At 36.7% G+C, this 23,634-nt stretch overlaps 1 protein-coding gene across 1 annotated transcript; it reads left to right on the top strand.

The window, feature by feature from the left end:
• The first annotated feature begins 1,877 nt into the window (after positions 1-1,877).
• On the top strand, positions 1,878-21,944 carry LOC126971576 (coiled-coil domain-containing protein 170). The gene is made up of 12 exons (XM_050817887.1): positions 1,878-1,955; positions 8,091-8,180; positions 8,257-8,995; positions 9,067-9,239; positions 9,910-10,110; positions 11,024-11,167; positions 11,481-11,561; positions 11,949-12,053; positions 12,137-12,304; positions 19,730-19,980; positions 21,127-21,324; positions 21,776-21,944. Exons 1-12 carry the CDS (start codon positions 1,878-1,880, stop codon positions 21,858-21,860), a joined length of 2,313 nt encoding a protein of 770 aa, XP_050673844.1. The 3' UTR covers positions 21,861-21,944.
• The last annotated feature ends 1,690 nt before the right edge of the window (positions 21,945-23,634 follow it).

The following is a 23,634-nucleotide window of genomic DNA, read 5'->3' as shown; positions in this document are numbered from 1 at the left end:
CAGCGTGACTCTCCCACTTCTAAAAAGCCCTTATTCGCCTTTTACGATACCCTTGGACCTGGGACTCCCCTATTCTTTTTGTGCCCCGGGGAAGCACAGGGTTTTCTAGGGAGATGACGCTGTACCGAGAACAGACCTAAAAACCCTTTACCCTATATATGTGTTACTTTAAGATGTGTATTTACTTTGCAACCAAATCACTATAAATCACATGCTTGTTTGTCCTCTAAAAATGTAGGTACTTATTTCATTTCACGTTAATGGCAAACAAACGAACTACAATTTACAATTTAAGAATGAATTTTATGTAGGTATTCTTAAAAATAAGAAAGTTTACTACGCTTTTTTGTATATCAGTTAAAACAAAGATACTGCAAATAAAACATGGGCACAAGAATCAAAACAGCAATCCTTACCTACTTACAAAGTGTTACTGTTTTTTTATGTAATTTATTTATTTACTCATACTATGCCTGCGATATTTATTTCTATTTTAGGAAATACTCTGATTATCAGAAATTTTAAAAATTAAAAAGGTAAAAATAATTGTGGCTATTTAATATTAAGACTGATAAAAAATTGTGTTATCTGGTATCCCCCCCGTAACTGCACACAGACTACCATAATGGTGCTTCACGTGTTAATAATATCACGACGCGGAGTCCTTCTTTTTTTACTTATCCGTGTGCAAGTGACCCGAATACTGGCACAGACAGGGTGTATCAGGGGGTTTTAAATGGGTTCAGATTTTATTACAACAATTTTTCGTTACTGACTAGCCCGGTCGTGTGTGAATTGCTGTAAATCTCTGCTATCTACTATCTCTTCTGCTAAAAAATATCGGCTTACCTTAAAAATAAATTGGTAAAAATCAATACAATTATAATCTATGAAATTTAATTTTTTTAAATAACTGACGAGACTGTTTCTGTCTTCAGTAAAATATTAATTTCTATAGTCCATTGTTTTGGAGAATCGGTTCTTCGCGGAAATCGCGGAACGCACCGGCCTTTCGGCGCGGCGGTGACATTACAACTTTTAAACCTGGACTACAATTGAAACCCCGCCCGGACGCTCCCCGGACGCCTTTTAAACTAGGACAAATCCGGGGAAACCCGAACGGATGGCAACCCTACGTATAACCCCTACCTAACTGTAATCCGTGCGGGCGGGCGTTAGGTGCATTCTGCATGTAGACTAACAAACCTTAGCGGTATTAAATGCTTAAGATAACTCAAACATTTAGATACCAACAATTACTTTAAAAAGTACAATATCATAATTTAAACTAATTGTTTATAGCTTGATGAATATTATGAATGTTAATACGGTAACTACATACTTATACTCGTACTAGGACACCAGTTTTGAAATCTTGTCTATATTTTGTTCAGGCTCATTTCTAAAATAGTAGATTTTGAAGACACATTCACTGGCAGATAATTACGCACTAGATTTGGATTCTTGACAATAAAAAATGAAATTGAAAAGAAAATATCTATTTGCGATATTATGTTTGTTTCCTTTATCATCAGCTATTTGCGTCCAATTTGGGTGTATAATGACAAAAATCGATTAATCTCTGGCTTACCTTCTCATTTAGATTAATATTGATGATATTGATTTTTTTAAATAAAACTTTTATGAACTAACTAATATTTTATATGATGAAGTTGGTGAAAAGCATTCATATTTCAATAAGATATAAAGAATACCCTTAATTAGGACGTCTGAAGTGTTGGTAGTATGAGGTTCTGTTGTGTGGTGATAAATCGATTTCCATGTTTACAATGTTTCGTTCCTAGCAACGAAGTCCTGAAAAAAAAGTGATTTGTACTTAAAGGTGTTTCCATGAGTTGTTTTTAATAGAGTTTAAGATGGAGGAAGTAAAAGATAATAAGGATTTAGAAGATTGGAAAATATATGAAGTGCTCCGTGGGAAAACACCAACAGACGTAAGTTTTAGAAGTTAGGCTAGTTACCGGAGGTATTTTTACGTTATTTCCTGAGTACTAACTACACATTAGGATGAAAACCACTATGGTTTTATTTTATATGCTTTTATTTAACTTGAGAATGTTTATTCGTATCAAACCATGCCATTGCATTTTAAATTCCGTTGACAATACGTTGTTATGATCACCAGGACCTGATTTGACATTCCCGGACTGGTTCCACATCAGGAACTCTTCATTAGCCAACAGTAGGTAATTTGAGTATCGATAAAGTAAAGATATCAGTTGTATGTTCGTATACATATACATACAGACATACCAACGGATCCTCTATTGAGAACCAAAACTGTTGGGGCAGCCGCGTGCTGATACAACTCAAAGGGCAGTATTAAAAGAATCAGCTGTTTCCTAAACCCAGAATTCGGCGAAATTTTATCGCGAGAACTGAGAGCTAAATATTTGCTGTCCCGATACGCATGAAAATTAGAGAAATAAGCATTTTATAAGAAAAAAAATCACTATTCTAAAACAAGCACATTAACAAAGTGTACGTTAATTCTCTCCTCCTTGAAAATTAATTATAAAATCTTATAAGACAAAAAAGGAGCAAGGGAGATAAAAGCTATACCTACTTATATAATATTATCTTGCAAGGTTTTTTCAAATATAGTTTAAGAACATTTCATGTGGGACAAAATGTTTTTCACAAAGCGTTGAAAATTGTACATTCACCAATCGTTTTAATAATAAAACGATTTATGAAACACATTGTTTTTTCCGCAAGTGTGTTCAAAAAGTGCGTATGAAACTCGTGAGACACTCGGCTGATCTACGCCCTCGCCTACGGCTCGAGCTGCAACCCACAGCCTCGAGTATAATGAGCAACTTGTATCCTAATATACTATTGTTTAATTTTTTTCGTTTCTACTGTCACTGTGTAATATTTAGTCACTGTGACAAACGTGATTTACGGCCGTTTTCAATAACCTATCGACATTGAACTATCTTGTCCTTAAACAGTGATAGCAATATATCCGTAACTCGAGATACGTTATTGAAAACGGTTCTAAAAGAGTCGAGGTTTATCTGTCTGCTCAATGAGTGATTATCCTTTCTTAGAAGATATAACGGGATATTTAACGCGATATATGTAACGAGACCATGAGCTCAAGCTCAGAAGAAAAACCCCTTTAAGGTTTTTGACTTTTGTAACTCACACTATGAATATTCATATTGACAAGGGAGTGGGTCAGGGATTGGAAATAATGCTCCGCTTATAGGAACGAGTCTTTATTTGCGTTCACTTTTTCTGAACTTGCACTTGCCGGTCTGCCGCTGTTCCTTTTGTGGGCGGCAGTACCTTCAACTCGTCACACTGCACCGAACACTGGGTCTCTTCTATCTTCTTCTTCTTGGAACACTTCCACTTTTCACTACTTCTTCTTTTCTTCTTCTTCTTCTTCTTTACACTTTCGAGTCAGAACTAGAACTGCCGTGGGCCACGCTTACTACGGCTTATATACCCCCGGATCTGTTCCATTTTCAAAATGATTCCCCCATTCCATCTTTAAATTTAAATTGTACTAGAAATTTTTTTTAACTATTTTAACCTGCTTACACATTTTCCATCCCTTTTTTTCTGTTCGATTTGATCCTGAACTTACTAGAAATTTCCATTAACTTTACAAAACCCAAAAAATTCCATACACTGGTAGGTGTATCGAACCCGGGTCTACAGCGTCTAAAGTAAACACTTTTCCGCTGAGCTACGAATATTGCTGACGGAGGCTGTTGAAATTAATAATGTCTTGAAGTTTGACAACTCTCGTCATATACTTCGAAGCGTTGCTACGCAACACTGCCCCCTTCCAAGACATGATCGTCCCGATCATCGTTGCTTCCGTAGTACTTAGCCACCCGATCGACATGTACAATTTTCGGGGGACTTCGAGGGGTACGCTGGATCCTGAGAGTCACATCATTTATCCTTGTGATTACTTTGTATGGTCCCTCCCAACTTGGTTGGAGCTTCGGAGACTTCCCCTTTCGCCTTACAGGATTGTGTAACCAAATCAGGGTTCCCTCTTCAAAACTAGGAATATTAGCTCTTCGATCGTAGCGGGTCTTCATCCGTTCACTTGCCTTAAGCCCAGTTGTTCTAATTTCCTCGTAGATGTCAACCATCTTATTCCGTAACTCATCCACATATTCTGTTATACTTTTCGGAGTTTCCGGTGGACAGCCTGAGAGTAAATCAGCTGGCAATTTCAATTGATTCGGTAGAGCAAATGCTTCCGGCCACTTCGTGAAATAATCTATCACCACCATTATGTAACGGTTTCCAGCTTTGGTGACTGGAAACGGTCCGGCTATGTCCAGAGCTACTCTCTCCCACGGAGCCCCAACATTATACAATTTCATAGCTCCTCTGCTCCGGGTCTTAGGTCTTTTGACAGCTGCACAACTCTTGCATTTACGGCACCAGTCTTCCACATCATTATGGCAATGCAACCAGTAAAATCGTTCTCTAATTTTTATGAGAGTTCTTCTTATTCCCAAATGTCGACCTGAAGAACCATCGTGATAAGCTCTCAGGACCTCGTTCACCTTCTCCCTGGGAACGATCAATTGCAGATGGCAATCCTTTCCTTGCGGGGTTTCCTATTTCCGGCAGAGCAGCCCGTCATGCATCACCAAACTGTTCCATTGTGCCCAGAGACTCTTAGTAGCCGTACTGTATCTAGCCACTTCAGACCATTTTGGTTTAAGTGATCCACTTGCAAGCCAATGTAAAAGTGGTTGAAAATCCTTATCATTTTCCTGAGCTCTCCTCATTGCATCGTAGCTCCAGTTCTCGTCGATCGAATCTGTTCTGATCAGCCGGATTATAAAATTCTCTTTCTCCTCCTGACGAATGCAATGTTTGCATTCCATCGGACAAGGTCTTCTAGATAACGCATCTGCATTTCCATGACTTTTTCCTCCTCGATGCTCCATTTCAAAGTCATACTCTTGAAGTTGCTCAATCCATCTGGCCACTTGTCCTTCAGGATTCTTGAATTCTAGTAACCACTTCAAGGCGGCATGATCAGTCCTTACGAGGAATTTGCGACCCAACAAGTACTTTTTGAAATGTTGTAATGTGTTTACCACGGCCAGTAACTCCCTACGAGTTACACAGTAGTTTCTCTCCGGCTTCGATAAAGATTTGCTAAAGTATGCAATTACAACTTCTTGATCTCCTCTCTTCTAAGATAGTACTCCACCGATTCCGGTGTTGCTAGCATCAGCATCCACTATGAATCTTCCCTCTGTGTCAGGATATCCGAGGATAGGTGATTCACATAGTCTTTTCTTCAACTCTAAGAAAGCTTGTTCGCATTCTTCATCCCAGGAAAAGGATATTTTCTCCTCCGTCAGTCGATATAAGGGCTTAGCAACATCGGAAAACCCTTTCACAATGCGTCGATAATAAGAGCATAGTCCTAGAAATGCTCTCACATGTGTCTTTTCTGTCCATGTGCCACGAAAACGGAAACTAATGGAATTAAAAGACGTCACCATTTAGTGCTCAATTAGTGCTGTCAGGACATTTCGTCATTTTTATCATAGTTTAATTACATTTCGCAGAAATATTTTCAATTCGACTGTCATAATAATTTTTTTAGCGTACGTCATGAAGAACATTATGGAGGCCACACAAATATTAGTGTAAAAAAGGATTAGTTATTACGTTTAAATATGTAATTATTGCCATATATAGTCTTCTTCCCGCTCTTAATACTGTTGGCGTCGTCATACAAGCCGTAGTTAATTTGAAAAAAAAAAAATTTTTTTTTCAAAACTCCTTTAGGTACTACAATGACAGCACTTATTCAGCGCTAAATAGTGACGTCTTTCAATTCCATTAGTTTCCGTTTTAAAGTCCCCTTCTAGCTCTTAAGGCTGCTAGCGTCGTTATACTAGCAGTAGATGATTTCTAAAAAAAAAAAAATTTTTTTTTTTAAATCTTGTGCTGTACTGGTAGCACTAATTGAGCACTAAATGGTGACGTCTTTTAATTCCATTACTTTCCGTTTTCGAGTCTTCTTCTTGCTCTTGAGACTGCTGAAGTCGTTATACTACCAGTAGTTGCTTTGAAAATAAAAAATAAAAAAATATTTTTCAAAAATCCTTTGCTGTACTGGCAGCACTAATTCAGCATTAAATAGTGACGTCTTTCAATTCCATTAGTTTCCGTTTTAAAGTCTATCTCTAGCTCTCAAGGCTGCTAGCGTCGTTATACTAGCAGTAGTTGATTTGAAAAAAAAGATTTTTTAATTTATTTTTCAGAAATTCTTTGCTATACTGGTAGCACTAATTGAGCACTAAATGGTGACGTCTTTTAATTCCATTAGTTTCCGTTCTATAGTTTTCTTCTCCCTCTTAAGACTGTTGGCGTCGTTATATCAGCAGTAGTTGTTGCTTTGAAAAAAAAAAATATTTTTTTAACACACACACACACACAGCGGCTACATCGCGAGGGGAGTCAGGGTAGTTTCCTGTGACCTTATAACGTAGAGATCTGATGAAAACTCGATATTTGCAATACAGAATAATACCCATAACTTTTCGATTATTGAAAATCTATACTTAAAAACTGTTTTTTTTTAATCTGTTTGCTTGTACAGGCAGCACTAATTGAGCACTAAATTATTAGCTGATGTGCCTCTCGCTCCAACTGTATCATAACGCGGTCACGAATGGTACACTGCTAGCTTAATGAAAAGTTAGCAGTGTTCTCATTTTTAGTCCCCCTATCACAGCACCAAATATCTGTTATCAGCACTAAATTAGCACTAAATTAGCACTAAATGAGCTCTAAATTTTGAGATATAAAACCAGTGATTCTGCCGACTTGACCTTTCTAGCTTTACAGACGTGTTTCAAAGAGAATAGAAGCTTTTTGTTTTATTTTATTTTATTATTTGTCATTACTATTATTTGTTCTATTTGTAATTACTTTTTATAATCTGTGTGTTTTGTTCTAGTTAAGTTTTAAGTTTAGTTTAGTAGTAATTGTTTTTTAAGTTTAATTATTGATATACGGCCGTTTCTAATATACTATCTATAGATAGAGATAACCTACTACCTTCTACTGTCAGTAATTAGCTGTCAATAATCTGAAGCTGTCCCAATATACCCGATAAGTCATTCTTATCGCCTTATATTGGGACACGTGAATTGCAATTTCCATACAAACTTCTATCGCTGGTAAGCTATACCTACGTCGTCCAATTGACAGACAGCGTGTACGGATAAGGTGATTTAAATTTATTGGGACAGAAAAGCCAACGATAGTTACGATTTTTATCTCACGTAAGAGATAGACTGAATATTGGGAACTACCTTTAGTCAGCGTTGCATCACATTTGTGTTGGAACACATGCTGAATGGCTCCTTTTAGAAACACCACACATATTTTATATTTTTAAGTTGCTTCATTTTGTTATTTGTGTGTGTATCCAAATAATTTTTTTTCTTTCTTTTATCGGTAAGTATGTAAACAAGCGACCGATAACGTCGCGGATCAAAAACAGTAGTACCTATTCAAAATTCTATCACATGATCAATGTTTCCTCCTGCACCTAGCACGGTGATGTTTTTTTAACTTGATATTAGTAATGACAATTACTTAACACATCAATTATCTCTTATAAAACCAATAATAATTCTTTTCATTGAGCTGGAAATTTAAAAATGGCTCAATATTTGCGTGGTACGACAGTCAAACAGTAGGTACCTATTTTATCGTACGCCGTCACAGTCAAAGGCAAGTAAAGAAAATCAATAAAATAAGCAAAGGAGCTATTAAACGAAGGACCCGTCCCTGTTACAACAGTTACCGGCTCAAATTATAAGCATTCGTAAATGCAATAAGATATCGTGACTATGTCAGTTGAAATCGCAACCCTCATCACGCTATCCTCTGAGCTATAAGCTATGTACCTGCTATTTCTACAGCATAGTCTTCTTTTGCACGCCACATCGATTTGACTTCCTTTTTATATAGATTTTTGTAAGTAATAAGTTTAAATTTACTTACGAATGGTATTTGTTTATTGTAAGCAATAACAGCTAAATAACAACTTTCAGATGTCATCAGATATCGGAAATGATATCGTAACATCTCTTAGAAGTGATCTTGCCGCCCTACAATATAAAAGGGATAAACTAACATCTGAGGTAAGCAAGTAAATTAAAGAGAATTATACATAAATTCTAGATTTTGTTTTTCTAATAAAGTCAAATAAATACGCAGAACGCTGACCTAAAGAACCAAATGCTATCCAGAGATCAACGTATATTAGAACAACAAGTTGAAAATGATCATTTGCGGGAACAAAATGCCCGACAAAATGCCATTATATCTTCACTTAAAAAGAAAATTCAAGATCTTGAAGAGATTAATCGAAATTTTCAAACGACTCAAGCAAGAACTGATTTAACCGTTCAAACTCTCCAACGTGACAATCGTTTTAGTGATGAAAAAGTCAAAGACTTAGAGAAGAGACTCAGATCACTCGAATTGGAGTGCCATAACGAAGAACAGCAAAAAGAGAATGCAAGGTGTCAATTTCATGATCTTGTGCGAAGGCTATCTGTTGCTCTTGATGTAGATTTTTGCGATTCTACCCACAGCCACTCTCCAGAAACTTTGATAATTAAAGCAGCTGAATTAGTACAGGACATAACACGACTCAAAAACAGATGTATTAATACAACTGAAAATCTTTCGACAATTGAACAAGAACTACGAAGTTGTCGAGACTCTCTAGAAAGAATAAATACCGACAAAGATATGCTTCAAAGACAGCTTTCGTCTCAGTTACTTGATATCGAGAGACTTAAGCAAGAGAAGGAATCGCTTACTGTCTCCAATCGGGTTATAGAAAGAGAACTTAATGAAGCTAGGGAGAAGCTATCTCATTGTTCGAAGAATTTAAACGTAGTAACCGACAATGTTAATCAAAATGAATCGATGATCATACAATTAAAAGGTTTGTTAGGTACACATTTTCTTAACATATTTATTACAATTATTATTATTTAAAAATAACTTTGGTTTTAGAGGATCTTCGCCATCGAGATGACAAATATCAAAGATTGCAAACCGATTTTAGGAATACGATGGAATCTATTGCAATTTTACTGAGTTTACCGACAAGATTTGTTGAAGCTCATGAAACTACAATAAAAGACAGAATTAGAGAGATTTTAAGCGATAACAAAGATAAGAGTGCGGTGAGTCGAGAAAATGGACTATGAAAACTATGCCAAATAATTAAAATAAATATGTAGATTAGAAAAATATGTAGGTTAAAAAAATAGAAGTTAATTTCAGGCAGGCTTGGTCTTTTTTTAAATGTTATGTCGCTTGGGGCGGCGTCGTGGAGCAACTTGTTCCATTATGGTCAACGGAAGCGATGGCTGGTCCATGCATCCACCTCGCAAACGTGCCCTACCTCTGATGGCTGGAGGATACTCTCTTTGAAATCCCTGTTTTTGAAATTAAAATTTAAAGTCATATATTTTTCAAATACGTACTTCACGTTAATGCGTGTGGATTGATGCGTCTATTGTACTCAATCATTCATTTACATTTTTTATTTTATTTTATCTTACTTGAAGAATTTGAGACGTTTGAGTATTTTTGTTGCATATCTTGTTTGTAATAAATAATCTATGCAAAAATAAATTGGAAAGTAATGCAGTTGTAAATATTGATTTTAAAGAACGGCAACGAGTTTCTTGTCCCCTTCTTCCAAACTCTTTTAAAAGCTCTTTTCTAAAGTTTTCCATACTACATTTCAATTGTGGTGGTAAATTGCATTTAAATTTCTATATTTTTGGCTTACATTTTAATAAATAGTTTAAATTTGGATATGACATTTCATGAAATTTTTTGGGAAAGCAACTGGAAGCTCTTCGAGATAAACTGAACGTAGAGAACCAACAGCTGAACAGAACTGCTCACTTACATGATCAAGCTACTACCCGCGTTCGTATTCTAGAAGATGAAAGAAACATGCTCGAAGCAAAGGTGCACAAACTGGAATCGGAAATGAATTCACTCGAAGCATCTAGAGATAGCTTACGTAAAGATAAAGCTAATGTAAGTCAATTCAAAATGGATCTTGTTAATTATATTTATTACATATGGTTGTTTTCTTATCAATATTGGTGAGACTGCTGATAATGCTTTTTGTTCAATTAACGTTTAACTTAATTTATTTCCATGACTTGCCGACTAGTATAGAATTTAAAAAAGGAATAAGCATCCAGTAGCATAACAAAACATCTAAGTATTTGTTTTTTACTCTTAATTTTCATTTTGCCCAATTCCGCGACCGTCTCAAAAGAGGACTCGATAGAAGATACAAGTTTAATCCGGCACTGTTCGACGATTTGCCGAGAGAGACCTGCATGGCCCGTGTATACGGCATCACCAGTACTGTCGTCTGCATAGCAATTGGACACCTCCAACATATCATTGATATGCAGAAGAAACAGTATAGGAGATAGCACACAGCCTTGGGGCACTCCATCATTCACGGGCTTCGGGTTCAAGCAATTACTTTCGAGAACGACCTGTATGCTGCACCCAGTGAGAAAGCTGGAGGTCCGCATTTATGCAAATGGACCTCCAGCTTCCTCGCTTCCTGAGAGTAAACTCTCAGGCTGGTTGTACAATACACGATCAAAGGCCTTCGCTATACCAAGGCTAACTGCCAGGCCTTCTCCTTTGCTTGCTTTTGCTGAAATAGCTTTTTTAAACCTTAGAAATAAATCTTGATAAAACTAAAACAGTAGATAAGGAAACTAACAATAATTATAACGACTATACAATGCGGTAAATACCTACATTAAAATTGAAAAGCCAATTAAAGTCCAGTAAGGCGTGGCATTTAAAACAGAGAAAAAACTACCTCAACTACCCATCGTATTGGAAACTGATTAGCATTAATTATTACTTTTTAATTGTTAATTAATTAAGAGTCAATAGTTTTATTATGCGTAACATGCAGTTCATGGCATTTCTGGAGCGGTTGAGCCGGACATTGAATATGGATGAATTGACTCAGGACGTCAGCATAGAACTGCACACTGACTCCATACTGCACCGGGCCGAACAACTGGCGCGCCTGGAGAGCGATAAAATTGTCGACAAGGTCAGTTGAGCGAAAGGAAAAAATACTCGTAAACCTTTTTTTTCGGGTCACTTTCGACAGGTGACGTATTCCGACTGTGAATGAACTTTGAAGTATTTTCACTATGTTATATTATATAATTTTCTATATGTTATATTTAAATGTCCTCAATAAAATGATTTGTTCAATGTGTATTTCTACAGTCTACTTACTTAACAATACTTGGGCGTACTTTGTAGAAAGCCCAGACCTTGACATGCTATTGTTTCTAATAATTGATTCCTGTAAGTGTATTATCTTACGTTAGTAATGATATGGAATATGTTCTGTATAGCTGCTATATTACGGATACTATGGCACGTTGCCGAGGCTGCGCAGAGAAAGATCTTTCCATGACTTGCCTTATATGAAAGAAGTAAGAATTACGAAAACAGAGATTGGCATGCTATTTAGGCCTTAATCACTTTACCATCAAGTATTTATAAGTACTGTAACACTTACAAGAAACGCACTGCAGAGTCATTTGCACCGATTCCAGTTCAGGCATATAGTTGAACGAAAATATTGATATTTAATCATTAATTTCATTAAAATATTTCACTTAACCACATTAATAGTAATCTTATGGAAGCAATCTATATTAGAACGAAGTAATACATTATTAGAAAGGTAGTATTAGGCATTAATTGGCGTACTGGGTGATTAGCGAGTAGCTTATTAAGTAGGAATGCAACTGATCAATAGAATGGTAATTATTTTAAGAAAAGTTTAAAATACCAACAATTACTGAAATGATTTTCAGACAGCTGTTGTATACCAGCTACAAAGACGCATCAGAATACTAAGAGAACAACTTCAAAGAAAAGAACTTCATCTTGATCTACTGAGACGTAAATTAAGTGTTCAGGTACTAACATTATATTAAGGCATTAAAAGATAGCTTATGTTTATACAATATCGTCAAATTATTAATTGCATTTGCACTGACAGGATGAGAGTTCTCGTGTCCGAGCAGTTTTGCAGGCGGAAAGGGACGAAGCAATGGCTAGAAGTAAAAAATTAGCGAGACAGTGTGATAAGCTAAATATTCAACTAACAGATAGTCGGGCCCAGATTCGAGAATTAAATGCACAGCTTGCTGATGCTGCTGAATACAAGGTAATGAAAGCTGTCTAGCTGTAACAAGCTAAACACGTCCACTGAACAATTTACTCGTGTTATAAGTACAACTTCAAGTACGTACCACCCAATTATATTTTGATGGGAAAACTACTTTAGCCGCACTGAACGCTTTATTTTGTAGATATTGAATAAGGCTGAGTCGACTAAATGAGATTGGTTTCGTGAGCCTTGTTTCATTTCGTTTTGTTTATCTCGCTTTGATGAAATGTTCACTTCCGCTTTCTGGTCTTAGGCATAAACTGTTTTAAGGGTGTAAGTGATACGTTGGATTAGGGCAGCGCAGGACCGATCGTCGTGGAGATCTTTTGGGGAGGACTTTGTCCGGCAGTGGACGTCTTCCGGCTGATGATGATCAAGTGATGGAACGAGAGATTATATCTCATTCGTCTGCCCGTTACAGTGACCATAAGATCTAAGTCGAAACGCATCACAAATCTCGAATCGACTCTGGCGGCCTACTCTTAAAATCTATATTCGATATATCGTGGCATTAGTCGTATCCCTCCTAATCTTAGTAACATCATATTCAATGTCAAAACGATGATTGAACAAACGAAACATTATTCGATATTATTGATCCTAAGCCTACTCTCAGTTGATAGCGTCAGTGACGAATATTCGAATTCGACAAATAATCAAACGTTACCTTTACGATAAACTGAACGACACCTTCTAGGCTGTCGTTGCTATTATCGTTTCAAGTTGTAGTTGTGCTTTTATTGTGATTGTGGAGTCAATTTCTTGAGTGTATTGGTGAATAAATAAACATACGCAAAATATTTAAACATGATCAGCAGTATGCCTGTCACCCTGTATGTACATTGGCACACTTCCTTAAAACCGGAAGGACACAGTACTTCAGTTCTAGTGCTGTTAAACGTACTACTTGATATTATACTTTTTACCTATTTATCTATGAGCGCACTATCACGGTTTTCTACATAAGCAAGGCGACTAGAAAAAATTATAATGAAGTACATTAATCAATAGATATATTACATATTTATGACCAATGCGGAAGAAATGTTAACTCGGTACACGAGAGCAGCTTATATGGAGTATATCTGTGTGTATGTACATTTTCGTCTACGTAATTCAATAAAAAATATTTAAAAACACCTTCGGGAAGTATTTCTGCGTTAATAAGTCACGATCACACACTGAATAGGATCTGCGGATGATTGCTTTACTTATAGTTTGATCTATAAACATTCAAACAAGTCTGTGAAGTGGATTTACTGGAATCATTTACAAGCAAGGTTGAAGTGATTACTTTGCACAATTATTATGATTTCATTCTGTCCGACGGATACCTACGTTTTCCTAAAGCTTTTGTTTAGCTCCGCCTCTTGTAAAATTTACTGATGGAGTTGAATTTTTGAAGTTAGGTATACTTATTTAGGCGCCTTATGAAAAAATGATGAGAGTGAAATTATCAGATGCGCGCGCATCACTGTAATATAAAAGTAACAGCATGAAGTTGGTTCCTAAAATTTTGTTGACGTTTGCGACTTTCGTTATTTATTATAGGTTCTTCGTCCATTATTAGGACAGGCAAAGGGTAAAAGCCCATACAGCCGTATTCCCTATTTAATAATTAATTGTCAAAGCCATCTTTGAAGATTTTTACAATATTGTTCTTTCTACAACTATTTTTGCTTTGTTACGCTAAAGAAGTATATATAACTTCTTGCGTGCATACATAAGTACACACACACACTAATTTTTACATGAGTTTGTATGATAAGAATTGGGAGGGAACTGATATAATATGTAAAAAAATAATCTTGAGTTAAATAAGATATAATTGACGTTATTACAGTAGATAAACTCAGTAGTCAACAGCTCATCGCAATTCAATATGAGGCCAGGGTCGATGTTGGGACGCTCATTTGCATAGAAAAATCGTTAAAACTAATCGATGCATTCTTGACATGAATGAATACTTCTCCCTAACATACTCATTAATTTCTCGAACTTCTTTCTCCCAATTGAACGTGAGTGGGTGGAATGAAGGTCACGGATTGCTGCTAACCTTGAATTACATTCCAAAACGGCAAATTAAGTTGTCAGTATTCAAAATTAAAAACTATTTCCGGCTTCCACAAGCCATGTGATTAAAATTAAAATAAATATTGATTCAACTAAGTAATGTTAATTTTTAGGATACTTTGTATCTAATTGAGTTAAACATTCTTCGGTTTATGGTCCATAATCGATAATACCTTTAAAATATGATAGTTTGTATTATTTTGTTGTTAGAAATACACAATATACTACTTACACACAAGTTCTCTTTACTTTTTAATATATCTTTTTTTTATGGAATAGGAGGACAAACGAGCGTACCGGTAAATTTATTAAAAAATAAATTTATTATTAAATATATAACTAAAATAGTAATTATAATTAGAATAATTAAAGTATGGTCATGAAAGAAAATTATTTGTTCTATTAAAGGAGAAACTCTATTTTGTAAATTAAAATTAAAGTGATCACCGACGCCCACATTCTCTTGCTACACCAGAGGAATCACAAGAGCGTTGCCGGCCTTTAAGGAAGGTGTACGCGCTTTTTTTGAAGGTACCCATGTCGTATCGTCCCGGAAACATCGCACAAAGAAGCTCATTCCACAGCTTTGTAGTACGAGGAAAATATATCCTTGAAAACCGCACTGTGGAGGACCGCCACACATCCAATGAATGAATGAATGTAATCCAGATGGTGGGGATGATATTCTAACTTGTGGCGTGTCGTGCGAAGGTGGAATTCGGCGGCAGGAATCAGGTTAAACAGCTCTTCGGAAAACTCCCCGTGATAAATGCGGTAGAAGACACACAATGAAGCGACGTCTCTACGCAACGCCAAGTGATCCAGCCGTTCACAAAGCACTGGGTCCCCGACAATTCGAGCTGCTCTGCGTTGCACGTAGTCAAATGGATCGAGCTGATACTGGGGTGCGCCAGACCAGAGATGATAGCAATACTCCATATGTGGCCGGACCTGCGCTTTGTAGAGCGCTAAAATGTGGGCCGGCTTGAAGTATTGCCGTGCTCTATAAATTACGCCCAGTTTATTTATTTATTTATTTAATTTAGGTACAAAAACGATTACAAAGTAAAACATGTGTAATATAAAATAAAAATAAAGATCTTATCACTATAAAATTGTTAATCTAACTATTGTACACAGCGTTATATTATTTACAATCACATTGAAAATATGTAAGTACAACTAATATTTGAGTTCTATGGTACAGTGCTTCTTAATTGTTATTTTAAAATTATATAAACTTTGATTAAATATGTTAATTTCACAATTTTTAATACTATTTAACTCGTTATATAATTGGCACATACGATGAAGTGGATTATTATATGCGACATTGTTGTAACAGTGCGGTATTGCAAAAATTGTAGGCATACGAGTGGCTTGCTTGCGAGTAATAAAGTGAACATCTGTTAATAAATCATTGCTAAAAGTCCCATGCACAATCCTGTGTAGGATAGCCATGTCAGCAATTTCTCGCCTGCATTTAAGAGTTTGAAATTTAAAATATACCAAGCGGTCCTCATACTCAGGAATGGCTCGTCTCAATCCCATTCTTATACATAATTTTCTAATGAATCGCTTTTGAACTGTTTCTATACTATCTTTGTCAGCTTTGTAAATGGGTGCCCAGACTGAGGAACAGTACTCAAGTTGCTGTCTTACTAGTGAGGTGTAAAGTATCTTTAGCGAATCTATGTGCTTGAATGGTTTTGATGTGCGCATCATAAATCCTAGCATCCTACTTGCTTTTTTCACTATGGTTTCATAATGATGCTTAAAACTTAATGATGAATCGAACCACACACCTAAATCACGTAGAACACCAACCCTGACTAAATTGGTACCATCTATGGAATAGTTAAAATTTATTGTATTCCTTTTTTTGGTGAAGCTAATAAATTGACATTTTTTTATTTCTACTGACATGTCGTTAGTTTTACACCATTCATTTAAAGTATTAACGTTATCCTGAAGTAAATAGCAATCTTCAATTCTTGATATCTGGGTGTATAATTTAATATCATCAGCATAAGCTAAACATTTACATGTCATTTTATCAAGAAGGTCATTGATGAAGATCAAAAATAGCAGGGGTCCTAAATTTGAGCCCTGAGGGACCTCGGAAGTGGGTTCAAAAGGAATAGATTCAAAACCATACAATGCAACTATCTGGGAACGATTCATGAGATAACTATGTAACCAACGATGAAGATTACCATTAAAACCTAAGTGTTCTAGCTTGTTTAAGAGAATAAAATGATTGACCCGATCAAAAGCTTTAGAAAAATCAATATACACTGAATCCACTTGGGATTTACTATTAAAAGATTGACATAAGTAATTTGAATATGTTAACAGATTGGATGCAGTAGACTTACCACTGACAAAGCCATGTTGAACCGGATTGAGTCTATGCTTGAAATGATTATAGAGTGAATTATAAACTATGCTCTCAAATATTTTGGCAAAACAGTTTAATATACTAATAGGCCGGTAGTTTGTTGCGTCAGTTTTGTCACCTGCTTTATGTATGGGAGTGATTTTAGCAATTTTCCATAGCTCAGGAAAAACCCCTTCACTTAGTGATTTGTTTATAATAATTGTCAAAGGTACTTTCAGAGACGACGCACACATCTTAATAAATATTGGTGGTATCATATCTGGTCCACTAAATTTGTTAATGTCGATTTTGTTGATGTGCTTATATACTTCATATTCAGAAAATTTAATTGAACATATTGAGTAACTGGAACTTGGAAAATCTGGATTATACGCTGTAGTTGAGTTATTAGATTTGTAAACAGATGAGAAGTATTCAGCAAAAAGATTCGATATATCATTTCCAGAGCTAGCAGTTTTATTCAAATATCTAATTGACTTAGGCAGATCATTGGTAATACGCTTAGATTTGGTATATCGCCAAAATGCTTTCACATTATTTTTAAGACTGCACTCTATATTACATATATAAGACCGGAAACATTGGTTCATCAATAATTTTGAGCGAGTCCTTAGCAGAGCATACTGATCATAGTCGCGAGGGTTGTTGTAGGCTTTAAATCGATGATGATATTTACTTTGCTCTTTTAATGTCTTAATTAGTGGTTTGGAAAACCATGTAGGATGTCGAGTACTTTTACGTGATCCAGAAGGCGTATTCTTATTAATTATATCCCAGAGATTGTTATAGAAAAAATCTACGAAATCATTGCATTGTAATGAATCAGCACTGAACCAATCAATGTCACCTATTTCTGTGATACATTTCGCGTAGTCAGTTTTTCTAAAATTTAACATAGGAAATAGTGTGTACTCTCTTAAGTGCTTGGATAAATCTATAGTAAAATCAATTGGTGGATGAAATTTATCTTCTGGTCGGCGGTGTTATTCCGTTGTCGTCAAGAGTCAAGTTGGAGGCAAAAAGAGTGCACAAGAGATCGGCTTTCTCTTTTGCCGTATGGGACAGGGTGTCATTCCTCATGTGCAACGGCGGCATGGACGGCTAGTTGAAGTTACCAAGAGCAGCTTTCGACAACGACCAGAACTTGCGTGTTCCGGTCGGGTAACTGGCAAGCTGCTCACCGATTTTGACGAAGTGCTTCGATTTCGCACGGGCGATAACAGCTTAAAAAATTTGGAGGCACGGTTATATTTCCTCTTCAGAACTTGGCAGTTCGGATCCTTTGAGTCCAGCGCCGCAATCCAAGTTCGATACGCCTGTTTTATGCAGTCAGATGCTGCTTTAACTGACGCATTGAACCAGGGCTGTGATCTGCCACCGATCGGTACTACAGAGCTTGCTATAAAAATATCCATGCCCTGCAGTATCACATCGGCTACTGCAACGGCGCAGGCACTACGATCATCCGAAGGGAAATAAACCTTGCCCCAAGGGTAGGATGCATAAAAGGAACGCATCCTATCCCAGTCTGCTTACTTGAAGTGCCAAACGCGGCAGGTCGCTGGTGGTCTCCGTTGGCGTTGGATAGGCACTAAACTCCTGATCAGGCAATGGGCGGACGTTCCGAGAGGGGTGTCGACAGAGACCTGGTAACTATCGGGATGTGTAGTCAGCAGAAGATCTAATAAGGACGGCATGTGGCTATCCACATCCGGGAGCCGCATTCGCGACAGACCATTCGCCTATACAAAATTGCACAGATCGCCCTGCGTAGTCTGTACGTGATCCAAGCCATTTGGCATTGTGTCCGTTGAAGTCACCCAAGACTACGATTTCAGCGGAGGGGATCTGTGCAAGCACGTCATCAAATGCCGCTTGAACGCAGCCCATGAGGTGATCCATTTTCTGCGTTACCACTATGAGACCTGTAGACACACGCATAGATGCGGATGCGGACTTCTCAATCTACACGGAGCCAGAGAGTAGACAGGTCCCTACCCTCAAAATTGCCGAGACGGTGACAGCAGATATCCTCCCTAACGTACACACATACCCCGGCAGGAGTCAAAAAATTATGCTCAATTTTGTACCCGGGGTACGTTAAATATGACGTATCGCTAAGTCGAGATATCTGCGTCTCCGTAAGGAAACACAAGGCCGGCTGCGCCGTCTTTAGGTGGTGGTGGACGGCATTTAAATTGGAGTGAATTCCCCTGATATTGTAAAAGTACACGTTGAGCGTGGAGACCGAGGTGCCGTGGTATTACTGCCTCGTTTGTCTCGGACATGCGCGGTTCTGTGCCCTCTCCAGAATACGACGGGCAGAGCCCGAGCGAGAGTGGTCGGGGAGGGATTCTCCGACTCTGGTAGAGCCGGTACCCTCCTGGGGTTAAATCTTTTTCGGATCCGCTGTCATATGCGGGTGGAGCGGGGGGGGGGGGGGGGCAATGGCCTCCGGTTCTCGACATTAACCTATGCGAAACATAGCGGCACTAGGCCGCTACTTCACGGCGCTATTCTGTGCGAGTGTGGTAAGTAACCCGGATGAGTCTGGCCTATATGATAAGACGGCAGGATGACTCTCCCACTTTCAAAAAGCCCGTAGTCACCTCTTACGACACCCTTGGGCCTGGGACTACGAAGCACAGGGCATTTGAATTTCATACGAAAAATACAATTTATTTACTAATCATTGTGGATGTTTTTAACACCGTCTTCCAATCTTAAATTTATTTTGTTCACTTCATATAAATTATATATAAGAACATAACAAAGAAAAGCTGTAATGTGTCTATTCAATGTAACAAAAATCTATTTTATAGTTCTTACATACCGAGGTTTCGCATTTCACATAAATACTCAAGCACTTCAACAGAGAAGTCTTATTAGATCAAAAAATATTATTATACTACAATTGATATTAAACATTAAATATTTTTTTAATTCAGATAACATCGCTTGAAAGGGCTAGAAAAATAGAAGATTTGCAAAAGAAGTTAGATGAGGCAGAATTACTGAGATCACGTTACTGTCGTAAAGTGAATATGCTCAAAGATCAAGTACGTGCAACTGGCGAGACCTTCGAGCAAGAGAGGACAAGTACAGAGCATCAGCTGAGTACACTCAGAGATGATTTAGCGAGGACCAAGGAGGCGCTGGTGGAGTGCCAGAGGAGAGAAGCTCAGCTGCAGAGCTTTAGGTGCGCCAATAATAGTGACCATTAGGAGTTAAATAATTTATAAAGTATCACGGAGCCCTGACATGATTGCTCGTGTGTTTGTCTGTCTTTCTTTATTATTTTGTGTTGTTTGTCCGTCTGTCACAATTCACAGCAAACTTGCTTCGAATCTACTGCACTATAAGTTAAAACTTGGTGTATTTGCGAATTCGTATAACGTAAATAAATGAACTTCAATATAGAGGGAGTTTTGTGGAACAAATCAGAAAACATGTCATGCAAGAAATATGATAACTCATTTAAATATGCAACGTTATTAAAGGTATAATTACTCTTAGTTCAAAATTCACAACTTAAATAAAAAATAAAGAAATATGGTTGATTTAAGACTACAAGGCGACCACTTGTACTTTTTATCAGCAGTTTGTTAAAATATCACCCTTGTCAACCCTGACGGGTTACTCTTTCTTGATTAACTCTTTCCTCTACAAAACACAAATTGTAATAAGCAAATAAAATGGAGGAAATCCTGAATATAGGAGAATCGATATATTCTCAGTGAAACACTATTAGATTGGATTAATTTATGGTAAAACAGAATTAAACTGACATGTTTTTGTTTATTAAAAAGGTATTTGTTTTAGCTTTTTGTACAACTCAAAATATGTTTATTTTGCAGTTTTTGTAGTATCGAACTTCATAGGTATCATTGTTAAATTAAAGAACATAATAAATTTCAAAAAAATAAAACTAAAACACATTATTATTTAGTAATTGTGCGGTACCTATATATTGTAGCTAATTATGGTAAGGTTTTAAAATGCTTAAAATGCTTGTTATGATAATGGTAAATAAATGATTTTCTTAATGATACCACAGACTGGGAAAGGAGCTAACATCCTCAGGTTCTTTAATTATAATTTTTATTGTGCGATACGATAACATTGTAATCCATATTTTTATTTAAAAAAAACAAGTCCGCTGAGTTTCTCGCGCCCGTTCTTCTCAGGTCTGAGGCACACTATGAATGGGTGGTAGTTTTTGACGTCCAATATGTGATTTAAAATCTTATTTTGAATAGACATATTTGAATTTGATACTGTAAAAAGATCGATTTTATATAAATGAAGTCATAATCTGGCACGTGTTTGTAATTCTGTTCTGTAGACACTCCATCGCCAAGCTGCTCGGTATCCTGGTTCCGGCGTCAGTGTCCGACTTCGAGATGGTGTCGCGCCTCCAGAAGCTGATCGACGCGCACCACGACTTCACCGTGGTGTCGCGGAGGTACGACGACCCCGCCCTGCTGAGAGCATCGTCCAGGTCTCCGCCACCGTCGCGCTGCAGGACCAGAACTCCCGACCGGTAAGGATCGGATCTTGACACGTGGCTGTGGGACTAAATGTCAGTTATTATATATTAAACAAATTATTAATATACAATAAGCAGTGAAGCACTAATAATTTGACCCCTATAGCACAGTGGCTAGTAACCCTGTCTACTGATGTAGAAGTCCCGGGTAGGTGCAAACATTTATATGATCAATATGAATGTTTGTTTTCGTGACATGGTTGTTTATATGTATTAATGTATTTTTAAATAGGTAGTCATTGTATTAAATATATCGTTGTCTTATACCCATAGCACAGGCTATGCCTAGTTTGGGATAATTTAAGATTGAAGATAATTTGTGTAAAAAGTGCAGTAGACCCGGCATACTGTGCTAACATTTCTGTTTGTTAATATTTGTATTTGTGTACCATTTGTTTTTGATAACTTTAACTTAACTTTGATGCATATGTTTATTCTTTCTTAGATCCCTTCGCTACGACGATTCGGGCTATGCGGACCCCGCCTTCGACATCGAGGACGACCTCTACAAGAGTCGAACCGGCTTGTGACGTTCACGGCGCGCCCACTTCTGACCACTGAAGCACCGCGGCGCACCGACCCTCCAATATTAGATACAATATCCATCGGTGTTGGACCACGTGTTTTAACACACTTCTATCGTATCTATCATAACGAGATAGATCATTTATGCATATTACTATTTACCACCACTCAAAATGAAGACGAGACGACTGGCAAGCTCCTTCCGACTTCCTTCTAAAAAATATTATAAGTATTCCGATATTCACGGATTTAAAAAAAATATTGTACACGTAAATGTCTGGAGAATGTACGTAAAATGCATATACAAAAGGATCCATTAATGTTAAGTAGATTTACTAAGAAAAAAAATAAAAATAATGTCAAAAATTATCCCACCATATGAAAAAACTACGCTTCAAATAACCGACTTCAAAAACTCAAAAGTATAAATAACTTAAAAGAGAATTAATTTAATATCTATTATATAATAATATCTTATGCAAATCTTATAAGTACCTTATATACATATTAATTAAATACTATTATTTGAATGTACTACCTATTGATGGGAGTTAAGTTGGTGGCACGCCCTAAACAAAATAAAACTTAATATTATAAACAGCTTACTTGCTGTAATTATCAACGACGGCTGCCCGCGTGTGTCTGGGCGTTTGGGTTGTATTGTTCTAGAAGACGCTATCCCGCCTAAAGTCACGCGTGGCAAGTGTAGGTACCTGCTATTATTGCATTTGGCTTCGCAGCGACTTCAATTTTTTAAGTATCTATATGTAGGCCTATGAAAGGCGCGCGGCGCCTTAAACAATGTAGATCCCAAGAAACGGGAACGGATTAAAGTAATCCACTCTGAAAAAATGCTGTTCAAAACTCAATTTCACGTTCTTGTTATACACTGAATTAATATAGTAAAGAACGTCATAAATCTCAGCCGGAAAAAGCAAATATTTGAAAAAATTCGTCTATTTCTATTCCATTCTATAATTCTTTTCATAAGTCGCTATTTCCTCACCTCGCCCCACCACCGGTATGATTCCTACTGTACGGATGAGACTATCATTACTAGATATTATGGCCATAGTTATATGGCCGGAGTTTAAAAAAAAATAATATTTAGGTAATAGCTGTTCTGTATCCCGCAAATAAAAACTGACGCCATATTTACATTGTCTTAACTGTTATACATATAACATTACGCGAACTTTTTAAAAATTTTGTTTTTTTTTAAAGTGGTACTAATAATTACGAGTGTCATTAAATAACAATAGACACACTTTTATATTTATCATGGAAACGACGATTAGAAGTTACAACCTCTAGCTTAGTAATCAGGAGGTCAATGCAACAATATCAACAAGTTGAATAAAACAATATGAATACTTAACACTATTATATTATTAAATTTTATAAAAAGGGGAAGTAGGTATTCTGGCTCAATAACGATCATGTACACAACTCTATAACATATTTTGCACGTCAATTGACGAGACATATTGGATTATTAATAATATTAAGTTAACATCTTAACAACAATTTTTCTTGCAATAAAGTGTGTACTTATGTATACACGCAAGAAGTTATACTTCTTTGGTGTAACAAAACATAAATCCTTAAATTTTTTATTGCTCATGCTATTCTACGTTTGTAGAAAGAACAATATTGTAAAAATCTTTCAAAGATGCCTTTGAAAATTAATTATTAAATATCGAATACGGCTGTATGGGCTTGAACCCTTTGTCTGTCCTAATAATGGCCGAAGACACAAAAAAAAAACAAATGTCGCAC

Source organism: Leptidea sinapis, chromosome 24 (assembly GCF_905404315.1).
Source record: "Leptidea sinapis chromosome 24, ilLepSina1.1, whole genome shotgun sequence".
NCBI lineage: Eukaryota > Metazoa > Arthropoda > Insecta > Lepidoptera > Pieridae > Leptidea > Leptidea sinapis.
Note: the sequence above shows the minus strand (reverse complement) of the source record. Positions and strands in the feature narration are given on the sequence as shown.

Bases quoted from the DNA above. Each gene is read 5' to 3' on its own strand.
- LOC126971576 (XM_050817887.1), top strand. From the start codon at position 1,878: ATGGAGGAAGTAAAAGATAATAAGGATTTAGAAGATTGGAAAATATAT. The intron at 8,181-8,256 runs GTAAGCAAGTAA...ATAAATACGCAG, and splicing joins GGGATAAACTAACATCTGAG to AACGCTGACCTAAAGAACCA. The intron at 10,111-11,023 runs GTAAGTCAATTC...CGTAACATGCAG, and splicing joins TACGTAAAGATAAAGCTAAT to TTCATGGCATTTCTGGAGCG.